Source organism: Oryx dammah, unplaced genomic scaffold (assembly GCF_014754425.2).
Source record: "Oryx dammah isolate SB20612 unplaced genomic scaffold, SCBI_Odam_1.1 HiC_scaffold_18, whole genome shotgun sequence".
Classification (NCBI taxonomy): domain Eukaryota; kingdom Metazoa; phylum Chordata; class Mammalia; order Artiodactyla; family Bovidae; genus Oryx; species Oryx dammah.
In genome coordinates, this window is record NW_024070202.1 from 92,344,150 (window position 1) to 92,367,118 (window position 22,969).

Genomic DNA, 22,969 nt, shown 5'->3' on the forward strand with positions numbered 1-22,969 from the left:
AAAGCTTTACCTCAATTTCAAAATATTTCTTCCCTCCTTCATGCTTTAGTATATAGAACAGAATGGTCAACAGCTTGACCATGTGGTCCTAACCATCTCATTTAGTGTCCTTCAGAATTTTATGTCTGGAAGGGTTCCTGATTACATGTATCCATTCATCAAAAAATTATTCACTATATATACTCCTAATGTATAAACCCTGTGATGCTATGTAGCACATAGTGATGGCTAAATTGTCTTCTAGGATTCTCGAGTTCAGTGACACTCTAAAGTTCTCGTCTAGTGCTCTCATTTACCAAGTGAATTGCCTGAGAAAAGTGAGGCCCAGAGAGGTGATGTATGACTCATTCATAAGAGAATGACAGGTGGAATCAGCAGGGAGCTGTGGACTCCTTGTGGTCCTTGCTGTAAAGAGGGCCAGGCCCTCCCCTTGTGTCCGTACATGTAAATGCTTGCATATACCCAACGTTCCAGGAGCATCTTTGCTGGAAAAATTAGGGAAATGTTTGCATTAACCCAATACTTCTTTTCAACTCATGCCATCCCATATGTAACCACCCACAAGCACAAAATTCAGGTTGTTGTTATTCAGATGAAGACTGCTAAGATCTGCCATTGTTTAATTGAAACTGCTCTTTATCAAGTGATTGACAAGTCAGGGATGAGTATCTGGAGATGAGAAACTCCAAGGCAGGAGAGCAGAGCTCAGACTCCCCAGGAGAGGGACATAAATGCTAATTACACGTTGACTTTAATTCTTGGTTTGTCATAGCTGTCTGCAGGGGTGCGTCTTGGCTGTGGGCTATTCTCAGGGCCTCATTTGTATTTGAGATTTTCTTTAATAATGTTACCTCCCCCAATGAGCTCTTTAATCTCTGCTTTTCAGTTCTTTCTCTAGATAGAGGAAAAAATTAATTGGCAAGTGAATGTAGAATGTAGTTACTAGTTCTTTGGGTGATTGAAGATGAAAGATTTGGGAGAGTGGGGTCTTTCCATTGATTTCCTTTGAAGACAGTTTGGGGATAGCATGCCTTTGGCCTGGAAGATGAGATGCGGAGCTGTTGATTGCCAATACACCCCTCACCACAGCCATCACCACCGCTACTCACGTAGCCTTCCTGGTGAATTAGCATGATTTCTGGGAGAGAGCTGGTGTTACTGTGTGCCATGTGCTTGCGCTGATGAGCCGCTGCCCACTGCCGTCTCCTGAGGAGGAGGCCTGTCATTGGCAGATGCAAGGTAACCTTGAGATTCACTGAGTTTATTTTTAAGCAGGATGAATTATTTTTTCCCCCTGGTAGTGAAACTGAGGACTTGAGCTTGTTACTAGATGGATTGGGTGAAAACACAAAAATAGGTGAACATCTCTACACACTTTTTGACTTGCCCCCTGAATGCCCCAAATTGGACCATACCCACTGTTGGTGCCCTACTGGGCCCTGAGTTACTTCATATACTCCTGAGTGGGTGCTCTTGAGGTTTAGCTCCTGTTCAGTGCTAATTTCCTGTGTGATTTTTGCCATAACTTCAACAGGTATCCCAGCCTTTTCCTTCTCCCAGAGGTTAATTATCCACCCTTGCCAGAGGAGAGTTGCCAGAGGGGTTGGTCAGAATAAATAGCATGCAGAGGACTCTTTCTCTGCAGAGATTGGAGTCAGCTGTGCTTCTGTGTGTGTAGACCGCCCATTCCTTGCCCTCCGGGCTCTAACAACTCTGATCAGCTGCTTGTGGGGCAACTCTGAAAACCTCTTTGTTGGCGGTGGTAGTTTTTCAGCCCTGCCCCCACCCCGACTGCCTGTCTATTCACATTCCTCACATTTATCCATCTCCTTAGCTTGGACAAAGTGATAAGGCTGAGCAGTAATGTCAGTGTGGACATCTGACCTAAGGAGTCCTCTTTATGATTTCTTCTGAGTTGTTGTATTATGACAGTACTTCTCATGAGAAAGATTTGCCTTGCCTTCAGCCCTTAATTGGCTTTCTCACTGATAGGGCTTCTTGTTGCTTTTAAAACGTGATTAGGTAGAGTGAGTGATCTGACAGTCAGAATTTGGAGGCAGCTGTTCCTCTGAAAATTTCCATATTCATTTTTAAAATGGATTTTTGAGAAGCAGGCAGTTTGAAGGGATTTTGGTGGTGCTCACCAGCAGTGTGGTTGATGCTCATACATCGTGCTGTCTTCAGGTAGCTCAGTGAGAACCAAAGTGGTTTTTAGGAAAGGTGATTCTGGTCTTTCAGACTGTGAGGATGGCCTCAGGGTGCTTGACTTCTCAGTACAGGTATATAAACTTGGCCATGACCATTGCTTCTCGGCCTTTTGGCTGAGATCGCAGACGGTAAAGCATCTGTCTACGATGTGGGAGACTCGGGTTCGATCCCTGGGTTGGGAAGATTCCTTGGAGAAGGAAATGGCAATCCACTCCAGTACTGTTGCCTGGAAAATCCCATGGACAGAGGAGCCTGGTAGGCTACAGTCCATGGGGTCGCAAAGAGTCGAACACGACTGAGCGACTTCACATTCACGTTCATGACCAAAGTCAAGTATATGCCTTAAGGCTGTAATGCAGGTTCTGTATGTTTCCTGATGGACACAGCACGCCACTTTGTTTTGACACACAAACATGGTCATCTTGAAAGGTTTCATAAAGAAAAAGCACTGCTCGGCGTGTTTGTGTCCCTATGTTTCGTATATACTAGGATTAGCCCAGTATTAAAGGTTCTTCTGGTCCAGTCCATCCTCCTCCCACCTCACCCCCCAGATTTCCCAAGTCCACCCCTATTGGTATTCATTGTAGTCAGCTGTGTCGTTTGGATTCTTCTTGATAGTTCTTAACTTGGGCCCTGAGAACAATGGCATACTGAAACTACATGTAGTTATTCTTTTGAGGCATTTCATATTTTTAAACAGATTTTCAAAGCAGTCCGAAAAGGTTAGAGAGCTGCTTTACAAAAATGTCTAGGAATCCTCCAAGAATATTCTAGATTTCTTTGTCAACTGAAGTTTATGTAGGACCTTAAAGGTTCAGCCATTTGTCCTTCTCTCTTGACATCAGTCATCTTTTAGCTTCTACAGCATCTTTTAGACTCAAGTAGAATTGAGCAGAAACAAAGAGAATTTCCATGCCCCCCCTCCCCCACTGGCCCCGGCCATATACTTCCTCCTCTGTTATCAGTAGTCCCCCTCAAGAGTGGTATATTTGTTATAATTGGTGAGCCTGCCTGGACTCACCATCATCCGTAGTCCATCATTTACTCGGTTCACTCTTGGTGTTCTGCATTGTACAGATTTTGACAAATGTGTAATGACATGTATCCATCATTATAGTATGATCCAGAATAGCTTCACTGCTGTCAAAATCCTGCCCCCACATCTGTTCATCCTGTCTCATCCTAACCCCTGGCAATCACTGGTCTTTTTACTGTCTCCCACATTTTTGCATTTTCCAGAACGTCAAGTTGGAATCATACAATAGATAGCTGTTCGATGGGCATTTTTCTCTTAGCAGTGTGTATTTCAGATTGCTCCATGTCTCTTCATGGCTTGACAGCTCATTCTTTTTAAGTGCTGAATAGTATTCAGTTGTGTTCATGAACCACAGTGTCTTTACTCACTTACTAAAGAACATACTGGTTGCTTTCAAGTTTGGGCATTTTTGTATAAAGCTGCCAGAAACATCCAAGTGCAAGTTTTTGTGTGGACCTAAGTTTTTAACTGGTAGAACATATGGTAAAAGTTTGTTCTATACAAAACCATTGCTCAGAGTGGCTGTACTGTTTTGTATTCCCAGTAATGGTGAACGAGAATTCCATTTGTTCCATACCTTCACCTCCATTTGTTGTCAATGTTTTGAATTTTGGCTATTCTAATCGACGTGTTAATAGTTGTCTCAGTTTGCATTTCCCCAATTACACATCTGGGACATATTTTCATATGCTTGTCATCTGTATGTCTTCTTTAATAAGATATCCAAGTCTTTTACCCATTACAACATTGGGATTTTGACTTTCTTACCGTGGAGGTTTAAGAGTTCTTCCTATATTTTGGATACTGTAGTCCTTTATCCAAGATGGCTTTTGGAGGTGTTTTCTCCCAGTGTGTGGTTCAGCTTTCAGTTGTTTTTTTAAAATCTTAGACCCACAAAGTCATACCATGAGTGAACTTTTACAGCCAGCACACGGGGCTGCTAGTGAGCTGTGTTGCAAATCCTCAACCTTAATTACCTTGATTTCTTATTTTCAGGTCAATGTGACTGTGGACTACATTAGACCAGCCAGCCCAGCCACAGATACGGTGCCCGCCTTTTCAGAGCGTACCTGTGCCACCGTCACCATTGGAGGAATGTGAGTGTTCTGGCTGGTAGCAACTTGGCCGTGGCTGGGAGTTCTCTTCTCATTCATGTCTCTCCTCCCTTTCACCCCGATTTGCTTTGTGTCACTCTTAACACAGTGGCTTGTGATTGTTATGTGCCTGTGTAGCACTTTGTTTGCAGTGTACTTCATAATTGCTCATTAGTTAATCATATATTTTCATTATTGTCATTATTTAAGATTTATTGGGCTCTGTGTCCTTGGCACTATGTAGCATTCATTATTACTGTTAATAATGCCATTTATTGAGTGTCAATCAGGCCCTTAGGTTCTATGCAAAATTAGAAAGACTCTCTGTGTATTAGTTTAGGAAGTTTAATTGTAGTCCAGAAAAAGAAGAGAGGTTAATTGGACATTTTCTTTGAATAGATGTATGTAATCAGTAGATGACAGGGTCTTCATCTTGTGTTCCACCGGCTGTACCCTGGTTATGTTCCAGAGACTCTTGGGAGCTTGGTTGACGAGCAGCCTTCCAAGGAGGTATCTGATGGGGGCAGGAGGAAGCCCGCTGGGCCATGCTTCCACAGTAAATATTAAAACAGTCAGTCAGTCCCCAGTAGCAATTCTTACTCTGCGTAAAATACACCCGCATGCTAATTGTCTCCTTCTCTATTTAACAGTCTTAAATGGTGTTTGTTACCAAACTGGTATTTTGCTTTTGTTTTAAAAGGGGGCATGGTGGAAGGGAAGAAAAGAATAGGTTTCTCATCAAAACAGGGATTGTCTTATTGCAAGTACAATGGAGCCCATTGGGAGAAACACCTTTCTCTAAGCTATAGCCTGTCTCTGACAGGAAGGATATGGTAGCTAATGTGCTTTCCAGAAGGTCTCCTGCCACACAGGAGCTTCTCCCGTCCTTGTTCCAAACACCGCACTGCCAGCCCGCCCCGCCCCCCGCTTCCTGTTGTCGCTTTTGGAAATAAGTGTTTTTAGGTGCTGTTACCACTCCTGTACCTAGCAGTGTTGTTGATGTTCGCACAGCAATCAGGGGCTTCACTTTTGCCAAGAGGAACTGAATATAGGGTTTTGATGTCATTATCTTAACACCTTCACAGGCATTGGGTTATTTTTAGAAGCAGGTTCTTGAGAAATTAGATAATGTTTTCAGAATGGGGAAAACTGGGAAACATTTTGCTCATTCTTCTATCTGTCTAATTTGCAGTAATGATTATTACCAATTTGTCACCAGTTCTTAGGAGCTCAGTACATGCTTTCCTCCTGTGGAGAGCCGGAAAGTGAGTGTTCCCCTAGACAAATTTACGATTTTTGCTGCCACAAACAAGGAGTCCTCTCCAATAATTGCTCCTTCTATCTACCTATGGTAAAGACAACACCACTACTGTCAAAATGCACATCTTTCTGGCAGATGGTTTCTATTCATGCTTATCTAATGGCCCATTAGAGTGGAGAGATTTTTTTTTTTGGTTACCACTGAGGTATATTTCAAAATTTATGCTGCTTAAAATTAGATATTCTGAAAGTGTTCTTGTAGGGAGTTAACCTTGACCTTTCTCTCTCCCTGTTGTCATAAGATGGTATTGATTTACCAAAGTCCTTACCTTGAATTAGACCAGCCTGGCAGGGTACCTGGGGTGCCCTGCTATCCAGGGCATTCCAAATACTACTGTAGGAAAGTTGAGGTATGAATAATACCAATATCCAAATACTCAACTTAGATTTTAAAATTATATTGAAAGTCTCCTGATTTTAATAGTTTTTTTGATAGTTTTTTTGATAACATTGGCTAGAACAGAGGATTTATGTTTTTATCCCAAATGTTTCAATTCCATTTTTAACATAATGAGTTAAATACACTGAGTTTCCTCATGGATTTGTTTCTACTAAACTAGACTGTCTTGAGTAAATTCCTGGGCAGTAATTGGGAGAAATGTGAGGATAGCCTAATATCATTAAGACCAAACTTCACTAGATAGTGAGCTCCCTGAAGATAGAGATTATCGTCTATTTTATTCCCTGCTGTAGTCTCAGTGTTCAGCAGTTCATAGGAGTTCAATAAATTTGTGAGTTATTTGTTTACTGTATTGCAGTGTCCTTTATGAAATAAAATAGGGAGCGCTTAGATGTCTCATAACCTGGGACAGCTGTTTCTTCTGAGCTACAAGTTGGCTTTAATCTGCTAAATATATACATTAAAAAACTTGTATCCGATCCAATAGTTTTCCCTGTTTATTTGGTTATTGGAAAGTCTGTGCCAAAAATGTGCTATGCTTAGTCGCTCAGTCGTTTCCAACTCTTGCGAACCCGTGGACTGTAGCCCACCAGGCTCTTCTGTCCATGGGGATTGTCCAGGCAAGAATACCGGAGTGGGTTGCCATGCGCTCCTCCAGGGGATCTGCCCAACCCAGGGATCGAACCCAGGTCTCCCACATTGCAGGCAGATTCATTACCATCTGAGCTACCAGGGAAGCCCATGCCAGAGATAGGGTGCCTCTAGAAAATGTATCTGATAGCATGCTTCTGATGTTTGGGTCTTCCTCAAGGCTTCTCTTTATTTTCCTGTGGCCTTGATTCTGTTTTCATTTTTCCCTCAATTTTCTCTGCTTAAATCATTCCAATACTACTGTAGGAAAGTTGAGATATTAATGATACCAATATCCAAATACTCAGCTTAGATTCAGAATTATATCAAATGCTTCCTGATTTTAATAGTTATTTGAAAACGTGGTCTAGAGCAGAGGATTTATTCTTATCCCAAATGTTTTAATTCCATTTTTAACATAAAAATGTACTTACATCTCCAAATCTTTGATGTATGATATCCTGGTAGATTAAATAACATCTTCTATGGAATGATGACTTAAAAATACTACTTATGGAACCCTAGATCTTTGTGATTTACATCTCCCTCTTCTGTTATACTTTTCCTGCTCTAATTTTTGCACATTTTGTTGCCATTTAAAAGCCATGCCTCTTACTAAACCTTTTGCAACAACTTGTTTCTATAAAGGCTTGTTCTTTTTGTACTCATATTTCAATATTCAGTGAGGAGGTCGTAGAATGTGCGGGTCAGTTAAGCAAAGGTTGCTGGGAGAGCTTGTCTAGTAATGTACCACGTCTCTTGTGACAGGCTTTAGACTTTGTTCAACGTTTATAGATGCGGTAGAATTAAGAAAAGATCAGCGCTATGTCTGTCATTACCTGTAGGCTCATACCCCTTCATATTGGCCTTTGTAGTGTCTAGAGGCTTTCCCTTAAGTCACGGGGTCAGCTGTGAATCTCTGATTCTCCAGGAGCTTTTCTCAAACTGCTCATTCCAGGGAAGGAGAAAGAAGAGGCAGATGAGATGGCCTCTTTGAGGGTTATTTCAGAGGAGATATTTTTCAGTGGATTTTACATGCCCAAGTGTGTGAACTGGCCCCGTCGTCCTCAGTAGGGTGCTGTCAGTCCTCCCATGCTTTCTTTTGCTGTGTGGGGCGGCGTCGAGTTGCATGGCCTTTGGGAGGCCCCTCTCGTGAAACAGTCTTCAACTCCCTCTCTCTTGCCGTCTGGGGAACGAATTAAAATGAGGTTCATCATTCCTCTAATAGATTACTTTTTTTTTCTTGATTAACTTCACTCAAGTTGGTGAGAGTTGTTACCTTTTAATCAAAGCAGTTTAAATAAAAAATTAAAAGATCAAACTTTGAGTTGTTTCTCATTCTCTGGCTCCCACGTTGGGAATTAGCTGATCCTTTTACGCCTGGACTGTGACAGGAAGCTGTCAAGATGGCGCTTCCTGTTAATTACTTTTTATTGTATTTAAGACACTTAAATAACTCTTCTTGTGATTTAGTCTTCTATGTAATTAGCTTCAGTGATTAAAATCTCATTCTTCCGTTTTTGCCAGAGCCTTCATGAAGAGCAAGTTTTGTGGGGTGACCTTTACTTGTGTGGACTTCACAATTACTTTGAGCTCTAATTTGGCAAATTCATAGTATCTATTAGCTGATTGCCCATGTCTTCTTACACATCACGTTTAAAAAAAAAAAAAAAGTAAAAACTTTTTTGTTCACATTTATAAAGAGGCACCTAAAAAACTAACTTGGGATCCAGCTTCACACCTACACACTCATAATTACTACCACCACTCCATCCACCATCTGTGGAAAATTGTCATGTATCCAGTAGGTACAGTGTCACTGAGGTATTGCCCCATTGCTTCTCATTATGTTAAAATATTTCACAATAATAGACAGTAAACATTTTTCCATTTTGGAGAAGTGAAAGATGGCAGAGATAGAAGTGTGGAATAAGAGCAGTTGGAAAATGCCTATTTTCTGCACCAGGTCAGTTTCTGGAGAGGTGATTTGAGTTTTATAACAGTGATTTTTAAAACATTGTTGTAACCTCTGCTCCTGACTGCAGAGCTTTGCTGCCTGCAAAGGCACTACTGCCCAGCTTAATGCCGTGGGGAGTCCTTACTAACCAGAGATGCTGTGGGACATCTTAGTTACCTCTTTTGTAATGACTGTCATCTAGCAGATGTGAAGCCATCTTTATGAACTTCCTTTGTAGCTCTTTGACTTCTTCATAGATAGTTTGCCTTTATTATGTTTATTTAAATCAGACCGTTACTTACAAGGAATCCAACTTCTTTTCCTTTTTTCCATTTTGGTTCCAGCTTGCAGGCATACTTCCTCAGCTGTTCTGTTAGTCACTGAGCATGAGGTTAAGATCTTCTCCTTCTAGAATAGTTCTTTTCTAATCTTAGTTCAGTTTTTCTCAGCCATAGTAGGAAGCAGTGTCATACCACCCTTAGTTTTTCGGGCTTGAGTTCTGTAGCTGTAAGGCTTTCACTGTCTAGTCAAATCTTAAAACATACTAATGTCTGAGCTAGTTTAATATATTGGCGTGTCTTAAAACATACTAATGTTTTCTTAGCTAAACATAGCTGAAATCAATTTCTGTCCTAGTGTTCTTCCTCACCAGGTGGCCCACGGCATCCTAAAGAGGTATTCTTTCAATAACCGACATAGTGTTAACGTCAGTGTCTCAGCCAGGAGATCGGATCTGGGTTGTAGCCACCTCTTCTCTGCACAGATTTATTGCTTACAGTTCATCTACTTTAGTGGATTCCCCTACTCCAACCTTTTCCTGCTTTGAAGGAGAAAGAAGACATCAGAAGAAACATTCCTCTTCCCCTCCCCCTGAACCCCCGAACACCTAAATCATAAACACTTAACCAACCTTCACTTCTCAAAAGAGCACCTTAGATTGTTTTCTCAACCTCACAGGCTGCTTGATTTATATAATTGTGCTACTTCTGCCATGTGGAGTAGTGGGATTACGCCTGTTCACCATCCTGAAGACACTGGAAGCATCTGTGTTATTTGGCTTAGAATACTTTGGAAAGAATAGTTAAATAATGTCACGTGTCTCCTGCATCATTTTAAGAGAACGGCCCCATAAAGCACCATAAGAAGGAACTTGGTTTTTGCAAAGGGTTCAGGTGGGAGTCAGGAGAACACTGCAAGTTTAGTTGGATCTTACATTTTGTAGCCGTCTATATGTGGGACTATCATGCTGCTGAGCCTTTTTTTCTTTCTTTTTTCTTTTTTGCTTTAAAGCCCTGATGCTTTCAGATTATTGTATTACCCTCATCACTATAAGGAAGTTCAATTAAGCTTTACGTAATGAAGCACTTGGCTCTTATAAATCAGCCAAATCCTTTGCTGAGCAATGTGTGTTCTTTCACTTTTTTCCCCCCTCAACATCAGTTGTAGAATATCAAGTACTGAGTGACAGTGTTTCCTGAGTGGATCTTTAGGAAACTCCCTCATCAGTTTCACAAAGTATGCTGTGGAGTTTCCAAAGTATACCATGGGAGAAAATGAGGCTTTTCTCCAAATAAGAGGAGCTCATCCTCAGGGAGGAACATTCTGGAGTACTTAGAGAGATGGATAAAGGTGTCAAAATCATGAGTTAATGGCCCTGTTTGGAAAAAGGAGGAATGCTGTCCATTTCTGTGAGCCCTAAAAATAGCTCAGCGATGGTCTGGTCCCAGGCAAGAGAGGAGTTGCTGCTCCTGTCTGCTGTGAACAGTAAATGTATCAGTTATTCATCAAATATTTGCTGAGCACCTACTGTGTGTCAGGCACTGGGAATATAGCCGTGAGTATTTCCCTCTGCTAAGTCTTCCTGGCTACACTTCATTCTTGGGAACCTTCTTGCCTCTGGTGGGTGAGACAGCAAGAGTCCTTAAGGATATTCACTGACTTTGCTGCCCCCTAGAATCTTGCTTGGCTGGATTTTGAGTTTAAGAAACACAAGTGACTTTATATAAACAATACCTGAAAGGGCTCTTCTCTATTCAGGTCTTGCCTGGGACTTTTAGTGAATTTACCACTCAGAAACAGGTTAAAATGAAAGATAATCCCTCTTATATCTTTATTTTTAGTTGAGTCGATAACTGAACCTGTCAGTAGACAGAATGAAATGCTCAGGCAAGGCCCCGTTGGAGGCTTTGCCCTTTCCCCGTCACATCGCCGTCCCTGACCCATTCGGCGCTGATGGACCTCTGCGAGTCTGACAGTTCGTTAGGACTCCCCTCTCTCCATGCTCCTAAAGACCTGCTTATCCTGCCTCACCTGGCAGAGGAAGGACCCAATGCTAACTTCCTAACAGAGTCTGCTTCTCACTTTTGTGGATGGTTATCCTTATAACCTATAAATCCTTATACCTCTATAAATTAACACTACTAGATTTTGAAATTTTCAGTTTTAAGCTATTCTTACTTTGGTTTAGTATTTGCACTATAATTTCTTTAACCCCTAGTTATCTTATATTTGTTTTGTGTGGGAGTGCTTAGTGGTGTGTGTCTCTGCAACCCTGTGGACTGTAGCCTGCCAGACTCTTCTGTCCATGGGGTTTCCCAGGCAAGAGAACTGGAGGACGGTGCCATTTCCTACTCCAGGGGATCTTCGCAACACAGGAATTGAAACCACATCTCTCGCATCTCCTACATTGGCAGGCAGATTCTTTAACACTGCGCCACCTGGGTTTTACCAGTGGTAAACTTTATAACGTTCAGTTGCTGTTTCTGAGTAACTTTACATAGTATCTCTGTACTGCTCACTCTGAAAGGTTAGGAAATCATAATGGTTACACTTCTTTAAAGAGGTTTGATTTTTTGGTTTTATTAAGATGGGCTTCCCCGATGGCTCAGTGGATAAAAAATCCACATGCTGTGCAGGAGATACAGGAGACACGGGTTCAACGCCTGGGTTGGGAGATCTCCTGGAGGAGGAAAGGGCAACCTACTCCAGTATTCTTGCCTGAAAAGTCCCATGGGCAGAGGAGCCTGGTGGGCTACAGTACAAAGGGTCACAAAGAGGCGGACGTGACTGAGCAGCAAAGCACACAGCATAGCACTTGCCCAGTCTCTCCTCTTTCAGTGTGATTGTCTTCTAACCTTTACTTGTAAGTTGATCATAAATATTTAAAACCTGTCTCCCATCTCCATAGCTGTTAGAATTGTGTAAGTGTTACTGTTGGAACAAAAGACGCAGAGTGATTAGTCCTGTAGAAAAGGAACTCTGCCTTTAAATGCAAAGAGAAATGCTGAATTAATTAAAGATCTGCTCAGTAACACTGTCACCCAATACATTAATTCTGTGTCTGTATTTCCTTCTTCATATACATTTCTTTATATGCAGTTGCCACTGTATGTCAAGTCATTCTTGTGTTTTTTTCCTTTCATTTGTTGAAGAAACTTGATTTTTCTCATGTGTTGGGTGGTCAAATTTCTGAATGAAATGTCTAAATATTTTTGCATACATTCTTATTTGTTAGTATTATTATCAAATTGTAGCTTGAAAATTGTTTTCCTAAAACCTTTGAAGGCATTGTGCTCTGTTGCTTCAACAGTGTTTTTAAGAAATCCAATTACTCTTTCTTTAAATGTAACTTTTTTTCGTCCTGGCTTTGGAATTGTTCTTACCGTTTCCCATTAATTGGTTTTCTGAAATTTTATCAACATATTTCTATGTCTGTCTTTTTTTGCTTCGAACTCAATTGTCTTTTCCACTCTGAACACCAAAACAATTTTTTTGTTGTTGTTACTTCTTGAATTATTTTCTTTCTCTCTTTTGCTACATTGTATCTTATGCTTCATATATCTAACTTTTCTTCCAAAGGTTTAAAACCTCCTTTGCATTTTTGTTCTATGTTCAAGATGTCTTCATTTTTGCCTCTTGCTTAGTCAGCCAGCCATGTATATTGATTGATTTACATTCGTAACCATTTCTTGTTCATTCATCTCTCTCATTCATATACTTACTTGTTAGTTCATAGACTCTATTTCGAGAGTGCCTGGTGTGTACCAAGCACCTGGAATATATCATTGTTCTAAAATGGAAATGATTTGTATCCCATGAAATTTACATACTAGTCTCTTAATCACACCCATTTTACTTTTTAATTGCAGCACTCACATTTAAATTTTCTGTTCTTTAAGTACGCTATTTTAATAGCATCCTTCCCTGGCAGCTCAGAGGATAAAGCATTTGCCTACAATGCAGGAGACCCGGGTTTGATCCCTGGGTGGGGAAGATCCCCTGGAGAAGGAAATGGCAATCCACTCCAGTATTCTTGCCTGGAGAATCCCATGGACAGAGGAGCCTGGTGGGCTACAGTCCTCGGAGTCACAAAGAGTTGGAAACGACTAAGCGACTTCACTTCTTAGTCTATGAATATAATATTTTCTCTATCTTTGAGAATCTTATTTAAAAATTAAACACCTCTTCCAGCTTTCCCCCATGACTAAATGTTCTTTACTTTGTTCTTTTTCTTTCATAAGTCCTCAAGCATTGTGTGAACCTTGACCTATATTTACGAAGGACCAAGTTGGAGTTGGCACAGCTGTTCCTCTGCAGTAGTGTGTCTCGCAGACATCTCTGTCATAAAGAAGTCATAGGAGAGCAGAAAGTATCAAAGGGAGACTTCCTTATATGGTGCCTGAAAGAGGAGCTGGAACACAGAGGAAGCAGGCAGATTGCAGACCCCACCAAAACTGCCAAAGCTTGGGGGCTTTCGTCACCTGTTAGGAAGCCTTAGTGTATTTTCCTGGCCTATAAGGTTGAGGGGTGGGGAGCAGGGATAGGGTAGGTCTATGCTGTGTTCAGCCACCTCTCTCTAAATATTGTGCCTCGGCTTTACTTTCAGGCCACACGAACCATCTAAATCACCTGCCCTCTGTTCTACTAGAACACTTGTTTCTTTGAAGTGAATTATCTTGTATGACATTGACAATTTGGGGAAACACATTGGATATAAAGCAGAAGTCATGTTGGTTTGTAAGTGACATTCCCAAATACATTGAAATATTGAAAGGGTAAGGGATAAACTCTTACATGTAAAGGGAGAGCTTTAGAAGGTATAAAGACTTAAGAAAAATCTCAGTGTGAAGTTGAGATGTTTACAGTAGGAACTTCCTTTAATTTAAGTCATGAGCGCTTTAGTGGCTTCAAGAACCTTTATTCTGTTCACTGTGTTTAGCTCAGTAGCACCCTGTCAGTGAGGTCGGAAAAGCTGTGAAGACACTTTTGCCAGTATTCAAACAGTGGATTAATGAAGAAAACTGGGCTTCCCAGGTGGCTCAGTGCATGAGAATACACCTGCCAATGCCGGAGACATGGGTTCGATCCCTAGGTCAGGAAGATCCCCTGGGGGAGGAAGTGGCAACCCATCCCCGTATTCTTGCCTAGGAAACCTCGTGAATAGAGGAGCCTGGCAGACTCCAGTCCACAGAGTTGCAAAGAGTCAGACAGGACTAAGCACAAGCACATTGAAGAAGGCTACACTCTGCCTCAGACTTTGTTTTGATTAAAGTGGTCTCTATTGATGGCACAACATTGTAAACCAACTATACTTTTAAAATGGTCTCTGTTGAAAACAAAGCCCGATAGTCCCTCCTCTAGAGGTAGCATCAGAGTCCCAGAGTTCAAGACTACTCAGCCTGTAGAGATTTCCATTGTGTGCCATTTTTATTAGTTTTTTTTTTTTTTTTTTTCTGGTGCTTAGGCTGTAAAGTTCCATAGCATTTAAGGGGACCACCTATAACCCTGTTTGTTTAGGAGTTTTGGTGCTTTTGTGGTATATGAATTGATCGGGATCACACAAACAAGTATATGCTGGAAAAAATGCCAAGTGCTTGCTGATTAGGGTATTTCTCTCTTAGTTAGTTAGTTCAGTCGCTCAGTCGTGTCCGACTCTTTGCAACCCCATGAATCGCAGCACGCCAGGCCTCCCTGTCCATCACCAACTCCCGGAATTCACTCAGACTCGCGTCCATCAAGTCAGTGATGCCATCCAGCCATCTTATCCTCGGTCATCCCTTTCTCCTCCTGCCCCCAATCCCTCCCAGCATCACAGTCTTTTCCAATGAGTCAACTCTTCGTATGAGGTGGCCAAAGTACTGGAGTTTCAGCTTTAGCATCATTCCTTCCAAAGAACAGCCAGGACTGATCTCCTTCAGAATGGACTGGTTGGATCTCCTTGCAGTCCAAGGGACTCTCAAGAGTCTTCTCCAACACCACAGTTCAAAAGCATCAATTCTTCAGCGCTCAGCCTTCTTCACAGTCCAGCTCTCACATCCATACTTGACCACTGGACAAACCATAGCCTTGACTAGACGGACCTTAGTCCTAGCACCTCCATGGGCATCGTAGAGATGGGTGAGGAAGAGGCGGCCTGGCCGGCCCTGCTCTCCGGAACGCTGTTCTTGATCCATTGCTCGGATGATGTGCCTAGAACCTACTCACTGTGTACTTCGTTTGTGTCAGTAAAAGCCCTTGATATGCTGTGCTCAATTACTCAGTCGCGTCCGACTCTGAGACCCATGAACTGTAGTCTGCCAGGCTCCTCTGTCCACGGGGCTTCTGCAGGCAGGAATCCTGGAGTGGGTTGCCTCACCTCCCAGCCCAGGGGTTAACCCAGGTCTCCCACACATGGCAGGCATATTCTATATTGTCTGGGCCACCAGGGAAGCCCTTGAGGCGCCCCCAGTTTGTCACCCATCTGATCCTATCTGTGTTCTGTCTTTCAGGATTTGTGCAGATTTTCTGACATGCCGCTAACTCACGTTCTTATTCTCCGACACCATTAGGGCTTTATTCTTGTGCGTATGTCTTTTGCGCCATTTCAGCAGGACCTTGTAAAGAATGTCATGTGGACTTAAGTTCTCAGTCTGCCATTCTCAGCCCCCCTCAAGCATTCTTTCTTTCTTCCTTTGGAGAATGAAATTGATGTGATGAGGAGAAGGGACATTCGACATGGTTACCAATAAGTACAAATTGTGTCTTTTAATGCCATTTCTCAGCCCCTTTCTCTATACACTTCTTGTGGCCAGCACAGTACACAGTGGTAACGGAAATAGGCATGGATTTTTATCTTCCTTGGTGATGCCGCTTAACAGGGATTTGCTTCAGTTCATACTGAATGACTTTTTTAAAGTAATAAAAAATTGTAGTAGCATTTTCAAAAGTTTAAAAAATATGAAAGAATCACTCATTATGTAATTGTGCTCACATAAGCCTTGTTTGAAGGGTGTGCCTTTTGAGTGCTGGTTATTTTTTAAGGATGTAATTTCGAACAGGAAAACTTTGACCATTTGGCATTTTGTTGGATGAAGGCTAGTTGTTGCTGGATCTGAAGATTCTGTAGCTATTTTTTTAAAGTGGGCTTTGGAGGTAAACACAATTGAGATTAAAACTCAGTTCTATGCATGGCTGATTCATGTCAATGTATGGCAGAACCCACTACAATATTGTAAAGTAATTAGCCTCCAATTAAAATAAATTAATTAAAAAAAAAACTCAGCTCTATGCCTCGATAGCTGTGCAGTCATGGGCCATAGTTTTTTCCTGTGTGAGTTCTATACAATAATACTACACTCCTAGGGCTGTTGTGACATTAAATGTATCAATGCATTTAATACATTTAGCACAGTGACTAAGCCAGAACAATCGAATACATCCATGAGTCCTGACTCTGGACTCCGAACTGGTCATTGGCCTAATTTCAGACCTAGTGGTCTCTTCTGTCCCCTCTGTCTCCTCTCCTACGTCTCTGGCCATCTGTTTGACTCAACTTTTTCCCTTTTTAAAGGATTTTTATTGACTGCTTTTATGTTCCATCCTCTTCACAGTTCCTCCTCCTGCCCCTGGCCAAGCCCACCCACTTGATAATGTTGCTACCTCACAGATGTACTTGAATAAGAGAGAATGCCTAGTATGTGCTACATGCTCAGAGGCTTAACAACAAATCACCCATGGGATTATGATTAGATGTTGTTATCCTAGTCTGTTTGTTGTTTTGGCTATGTCGCTCTGCACGCAGGACCCTAGCTCCCCGACCAGGGATTGAACCCTTGCCCCCCCTGTGCTGAGAGTGAGGAGTCTTAACCACTGAACCACCAGGGATGTCCCCTGTACTAGTTTGTTTTTATTGTTCTGTGGCAGATGCTTTGGTTTTAGACTTCTGTTTTTTTCATTTTCTCGATTGCCACTAAATCATATCATTTTTCCTCTAAGCAGTGAATGTAAATATGTTCACCTAAGTACTACTGTAAAAGTAGAATATATTCATGAGTAATTTTTAATGCTTCAGGGAGTTTAACATGCACTTACCATTGAGTAAGAACAGTATACATTCCTTATAAAAGCAATTTATTGAATAATCTTTCAAACCAAGAGGTGTTGCTAACAAGTGGACTCCCTGGGTTTACTTGCTTCATATACTTATTTAGTTACCTGTTTACTTCCTATCTGTCTATATGAGTTGTTTTAAAGGCAGAGGGCTATTGACTAAGTGTTTTAGGAGATCCTGCTATTCTGTATCCCTACATTGAAAATCGTACTGAAAGTAAGATTCTGTGTATTGCAGGGGGGTTGGGGGAGAGCTGCAGAATCTTAGTTCCCTACCAGGGATTGAACCTGGGTCCTGAGCAGAGAACGTGGGGAGTCCTAACCTCTGGATCTCCAGGGAAGTTCCCTTTGTAGATCTTTTAGGGATCCACATCTCTGCTGTGATGCCTTTTGTAAGTTTTGTGCCATCATTGTGTTCACAACAAGTCGAACATGGAGAGATTTAACAAATACCTGGACCTTGGAGGTCAGCACGCGTGGTAGAATTTGGAGACATTTAATGGCATGAGCTTCATAAGGGCCAAAGGAAATTTGAGACGCCTTTCATCAAGTTTCCTCGGTTTTCCATCGAGCCTTTTGGCTTTCTGATATATCTATTTACATAACAGCTGTGATTCAGCTAACTATTGCCTTAATGTGAGCTTCTATTGTGTTAAAATCGTGATTTATAAACCATCATGTATCAGGTCATTAACAAGGGGAATTAATTACATTACTGTTCTTACACCATCTCACCTCCTCCCAAAACAAAACGACCTTGACACTGACTACAAAATCGCCTTTCTTTTTCTTTAAAGTAGGAAGCACCTATGTAAATCACTCAAACGTTTGTCACCACTTTCTCAGAAACCTGTCTTTGAAATTGTGTTCTATTGTGTGTCACTTAGCATGGCCTGTGGCTGCAGAGCAATCAGACCATTTAAGTGAGGCTTGATCACAGGCGCTCCGGAGTGGTTTACTGTATTTCAGAGTTGGGAACCAAAATAAGCCCATATTCCCCCCAAGGGGAGAGAAGAAAAGGAAACCTTTAAACCCTGATTGTGTTGCTGGGTTCATTTGTTGCTTCTATTAAAATGTAGAATCCTTAAGTTAAAAAAGTTTGTCTTCTAATCCTTAGGAAAACATTGACCACCTGAAAACATTTTTGATTAGACTTGGTTGCAGAGATAGAAACTCATTTCTAGAACCGTTACCCACTGCAGTTGTATACTTTGTTTATGCAGTGAAAGTCGAAAGCTTCTCCCACATTCTAGACCTTGTCTACACTGACGTTGGGCTTGGTCCAGTTGCTAATGGATTCCGGGGAACAAAACAGGACTTGCCTGTTCGTGTGGTGCCAGCTGGCTGGGTTATGGGCCATAAACCATAACGGAGCCGTTAGTAAAATTCTTACTCGGCCCATTTTTCCTTCCTGACCCATATGAAAGAACTTCCCTTGAGCTTCCACCCTGAGAAGCCACCTGTGCCAGAACAGTTTTTCTTCTAAATTATCTAGAAGAAGATAGTTATTCTTCCAGTTACCAGTGGCTAGGTTTTTCTTGTAGCAGACCCACAGTCCTCCAGAATCTAGGTTATTATTTTGAACACCTTCCTCTAAACAAAGCATTTTCAATATATATCAGCAAATGCAAAAAAAAAAAAAAAAAGGCAAAAACTACAGAGGATTTGAAAAAGGCTTTCCCCATTGCCATTTTGGTCTTTACTGGACCTTGCGATTTGGCTGGTTCTCCTCACACTGTCGGAGCTGATCATTCCCATGCCGTTATGTAATTTTCTGTCTTGGGTGCATGTTTGTGTGGGCGGGTGGTTTTGTTTTGTTTTTAAGTGGTGTTTAATGTCAGGCTAATAATAAACTGGATACGTAGGCCTGGTTTTGTCATAATGGCCGCGCGTTTGCTTATTTGTCCCTTATTCCCCTGAGAAGCAGAGAACTCCCCCTCCTCAAGTGGTGCCTACATGTTGGAGAGGGGGCTCTTGTCATCACAGCTGCCTAGAAAATGCAGCACAGCGACTGGCAGCTCTGCCCTAAAGGGACAGACGCGAGGGATCTTCTCCCGGGGTGCCCCCACAGCCAATTCCTTGTCTTCCTGCGACCTAAATAGAGCCAATAGGAGTGCCTTTGCTGTTCCTGAACCAGTTCCAGAGTTTGGTCTGCTCTCTACCTACAGTTCTTAGATTCTGTATCTTTGCGAAATGCCAGGACCTTTGACACATGACGCTTTATGAATCTGGGGGCCTTAAGCTGAATTCCATCATCCTTGGCGTCTTGAATTCTTGAAGAGAAGACTCTATTAGTTGTCTGGGCTGTGTTTTCACAAAACTGCATGATTGAACCACTTGGGACTCTTAAAAAATGATGGTATCCTATATTTTAAAAACCAGGTCCTAATATTTATTGTCTTAAAAATATGATTTTTACCCCTAGAGATGCTGGTTTTCTTGGCCTGGAATGGGTATCCTGAATGGTGATTCAAATGTGCCACCAGTGTTAATAAGCTCTAGGAAAGGAAGACCAGAGGAAATAGAAGTTTCCAAAACCAGCATTCTCCTCTACTGTCAGCTAAGTTGTAGATACAGGTAATAGGAAGAATAAAAATGACATCACAAGTGTGTGTTTTCTCAGTTCATTTTCACTCCCTAAGCTCAGCCTTTTCCCTCCATTAATTTCTCTTATACCAGCTCTGCTTCAAAAAAGTACAGAATGGCAGAGTAACGCTGGGTCGAAGGGGATGATGGTTATTTCTAGCTCTGCCTCCAGCTTATTGAGTGACCTTGGCAAGTCATTCACTCTCTTTTCCTAAGGCCCTAATCTTGCCTTTTCTGAAGGAGAAAGTGGTATAAGCAATATTGCGAATATTATGCCTCCTTCTCGTACCTCTTCTTAGTAATGCAAAATTCCTTTAAACTTGTCCTCAGGTTCCTCACAGAAGTTTAACAGGCAGTGTTAAAGTCTTGGCTTTAAGTCTTGGTGTAAATTTGTCTTCTTGTGTAGCCCTCCCTGCTCAGCCTCTGGATCATAAACGCTGGGTTTACTTGGAAGTCTGTGGATTTGCGAACTCAGACAGCTAACTCCTAGTGATTACTACTAACTGACTGAGTGCTTTCATTGCTACTGGCTGCTGTGGTGTTCAGTCACTCAGTTGTGTTTGTCTCTTACTTACGGACTAGCCCTCTAGGCTCCTCTGTCCTTGGAATTTTCCAGGCAAGAATACTAGAGTGGGTTGCTGTTTCCTTCTCCAGGGAATCTTCCCTACCCAGGGATCAAACCTGGGTCTCCTACGGCTTCTGCATTGCAGGCAGATTCTTGACCGCAGCTGACATGACCTTAAATTGTTTACCGTGGGAACAATATACAATATTGTGAGGTGATTAGACTTCTAATACTCCTTTTACATCTATCTCTAATTATCCAATTCAGAGATTTTTGTCTGCTTGGTGGCTGTTGTATTGTTTTAAAATTTTCTTCTTAACAGGAATTCTTAAGCAGGAAAAGGTGTTAGTGTCTTTTGTTGGTGGTGATATTGTTGATACCTAACCAAAACTGTGTCTTTTAAATACTTTGGGGAACAAAAGAAAGTAGAGTTGACTGTGTTCTATTTTGGGCGGTAGACTGACATATCTGAAATTAATAATGTGTATTTAGATGACTGAGGCATAATTATTTGGCTGTGTTTAATCCAGACTAATACCCTCAAGTGATTTGCTGTTTCTCTTGTTGCCCTTCTAGATGTAACCCCACTTATGACCCTGACTGTTTTCCTTCACGCCTTACTATTTATAAACAGGGCTTGTACTCAGCTAGTATTCACTTGTATAACAAACTAGCCTGTACTGTAATGTTAAATATTTTGAATATTGCCCCCTGCTTATAACATACAAACGCTTGAGTCTGTTCTTAACCTTGGAAGACTTGTTTTCCAAATTTGGTTTGGTTGGCAGAGAGGAAAGAGTCAATGTCTTTGTTTTTGAGGGGTTGGATAGTTTGAATTGGCACTGTTTTCCATACCTTGTTCTGCATTGTGTTTGAGAGGGTGTGGCTGAGAATCTCAGCCTGAGCTTGAGTAGAACTTGGGTGGTGTGTGTTTTTCTTATAAATGCAATATCCCAGGACAGATCCATAAAAAGTAAATAGAAGTCCCTGGAGGCTGTGTTTTTCCCATCAGAAACTCAGGAAAATTGGGGTATATAGTTTGTACTGTGCCCATTCTGTTTTTCCTCTTTAGATCCTTACAGCAGTGGTTAAGGGCTTCCTTTTTGACATTGATAATGTTCAGCAGTAAGACAGTGTTCATTGTGGATTAGAGCATTCATTAAGGTCAGCGCTCATCTCCCTTCCTCTCCCTAGCCAGCCCTCTGCACAGTTTACCTTCCATTTTCATAGCTGAGTAATCTTTTTCTGGAAGGTATACTTTTTTTATGGCAGCTTCAAAAAGCAGGAGCTGAAGAATGAGTTCACTTTGCCTAGAGTCCGGGACAGTGGGACTGAAAGCAGACTGGAAAATGAAATCACGTGTACTAAGTCGCTTCAGTCCCATGTGACTCTTTGCAGCCCCATGGATTGCAGCCCACCGAACTCCTCTGTCCACAGGATTTTCCAGGCAAGAATACAGGTCGCCATTTCCTCCTCCAGGGAATCTTCCCGACCCCGGGATTGGACCTAAGTCTCCTGTATTGGCAGGTGGATTCTTAACCACTAAGCCACCTGGGAAGCCCTCAGCAGACTGGGATTTTCCTAAAACTTCTCTAGAGTAAACTTGTTTCCAGAGCACAAAGCAATAGCAGCTTCGCAGCCCACAGCCTCCCAAGAAAAACTAACATAATTAAAGAGGTGAAATCTGCCCAGGGTATCTGGAATCTCTTCTTCCTCTTGTTTTAAGTCTTGAGGATTTTATTCACTCCTGATTTTTGTTCCATGTGATTTCAGGAGATGATGATTTCCCATTCATGACATAACTTATATGTCACCCCCTCTGTCTCCCCTGTGATAACAAAATTGCTGGGATAGCTCTCCAACCAGTTTTTTTAAAAAAATCTGATAATTCATTTCTAAATTGGAACTTGTTTCTTTCTAATCAGCCTTGTAATGTATTACAGACATCACTCTCAGCATTGGCTACAGAAGTGATTTAATGCTGAGTTTTTAATGACTCCTTCATTAATCCTGGTATTCTGGGATTTAACACCCGCTGGCCTTTGACCAGTGGAGATGATGAAAACTTAGATTTCATGCATATTGGATAACACTGGCCCGTTGCGGGAGCCATGAATCTTGCCACTGCAGCGGATGCGTGTGATGGAGAGGCTGCAGCTGGGTGGGCGCTCTCCCAGGCCACGCGCCGCTGCCCATGAGGTGAGCACAACATCTCTATCAGCCCAGGGTGACCTCCTTTCAGGACAGCCGGGTTTGGAGCAGGAGCCTATACTGGTGGCTTCATCCGCTAGACAGGCCTCTGGATTTGAGAAGTAAGGCTCACCTTTTCAGGATTTCTTTGAGGAAAGCATCATGTACCTTAACATTGGTCCTTCCCCCCCCCTTTTTTTTTCTTCTAGTAAAGCCCCAGAATTTTGCAGTTCAAGACTGTCCAGTACAGAAATTCCCTGATGGTCCAGTAGTTAAGACTCTGTGCTTCCACTGCAGGAGTCACAGGTGCGATCCCTGGTCAGGGAACTAGGATCCCGTATGCCACAGCCAAAAAAACAAAAGGCTATCTAGTGCACCTCTCTCGTTTTATAAGCAAGATGTCTGAGTTCAGGAGGAGTGGCAGAACCAGGCCACTGTTGAAGGTAACAGCAACCAGAGTGATCCCCAGCAGGTGCGGAGCTCGCCGTGTGCAGGCAGAGCCTCAGTGTTGTCATCTACTTACTCCTCACAAAAGCTCCGTGAAGTGACCTTGCAGAGCAAGCCCAGGTCTCCACGGCGCCTCTCCCCACCTCCTGCTGCTGTTGAAAGTACAGGT

The 22,969-nt window shown here is 42.1% G+C and overlaps 1 protein-coding gene across 1 annotated transcript in view; it reads left to right on the plus strand.

The window, feature by feature from the left end:
• Positions 1 to 22,969, plus strand: part of SND1 (staphylococcal nuclease and tudor domain containing 1) — a 423,281-nt gene that overhangs the window by 183,059 nt on the left and 217,253 nt on the right. Inside the window, exon 12 of the mRNA XM_040259576.1 lies at positions 4,241 to 4,341. Within this exon, the coding sequence (XP_040115510.1) occupies positions 4,241 to 4,341 (101 nt within the window). The remainder of the gene's footprint in view (positions 1 to 4,240; positions 4,342 to 22,969) is intronic.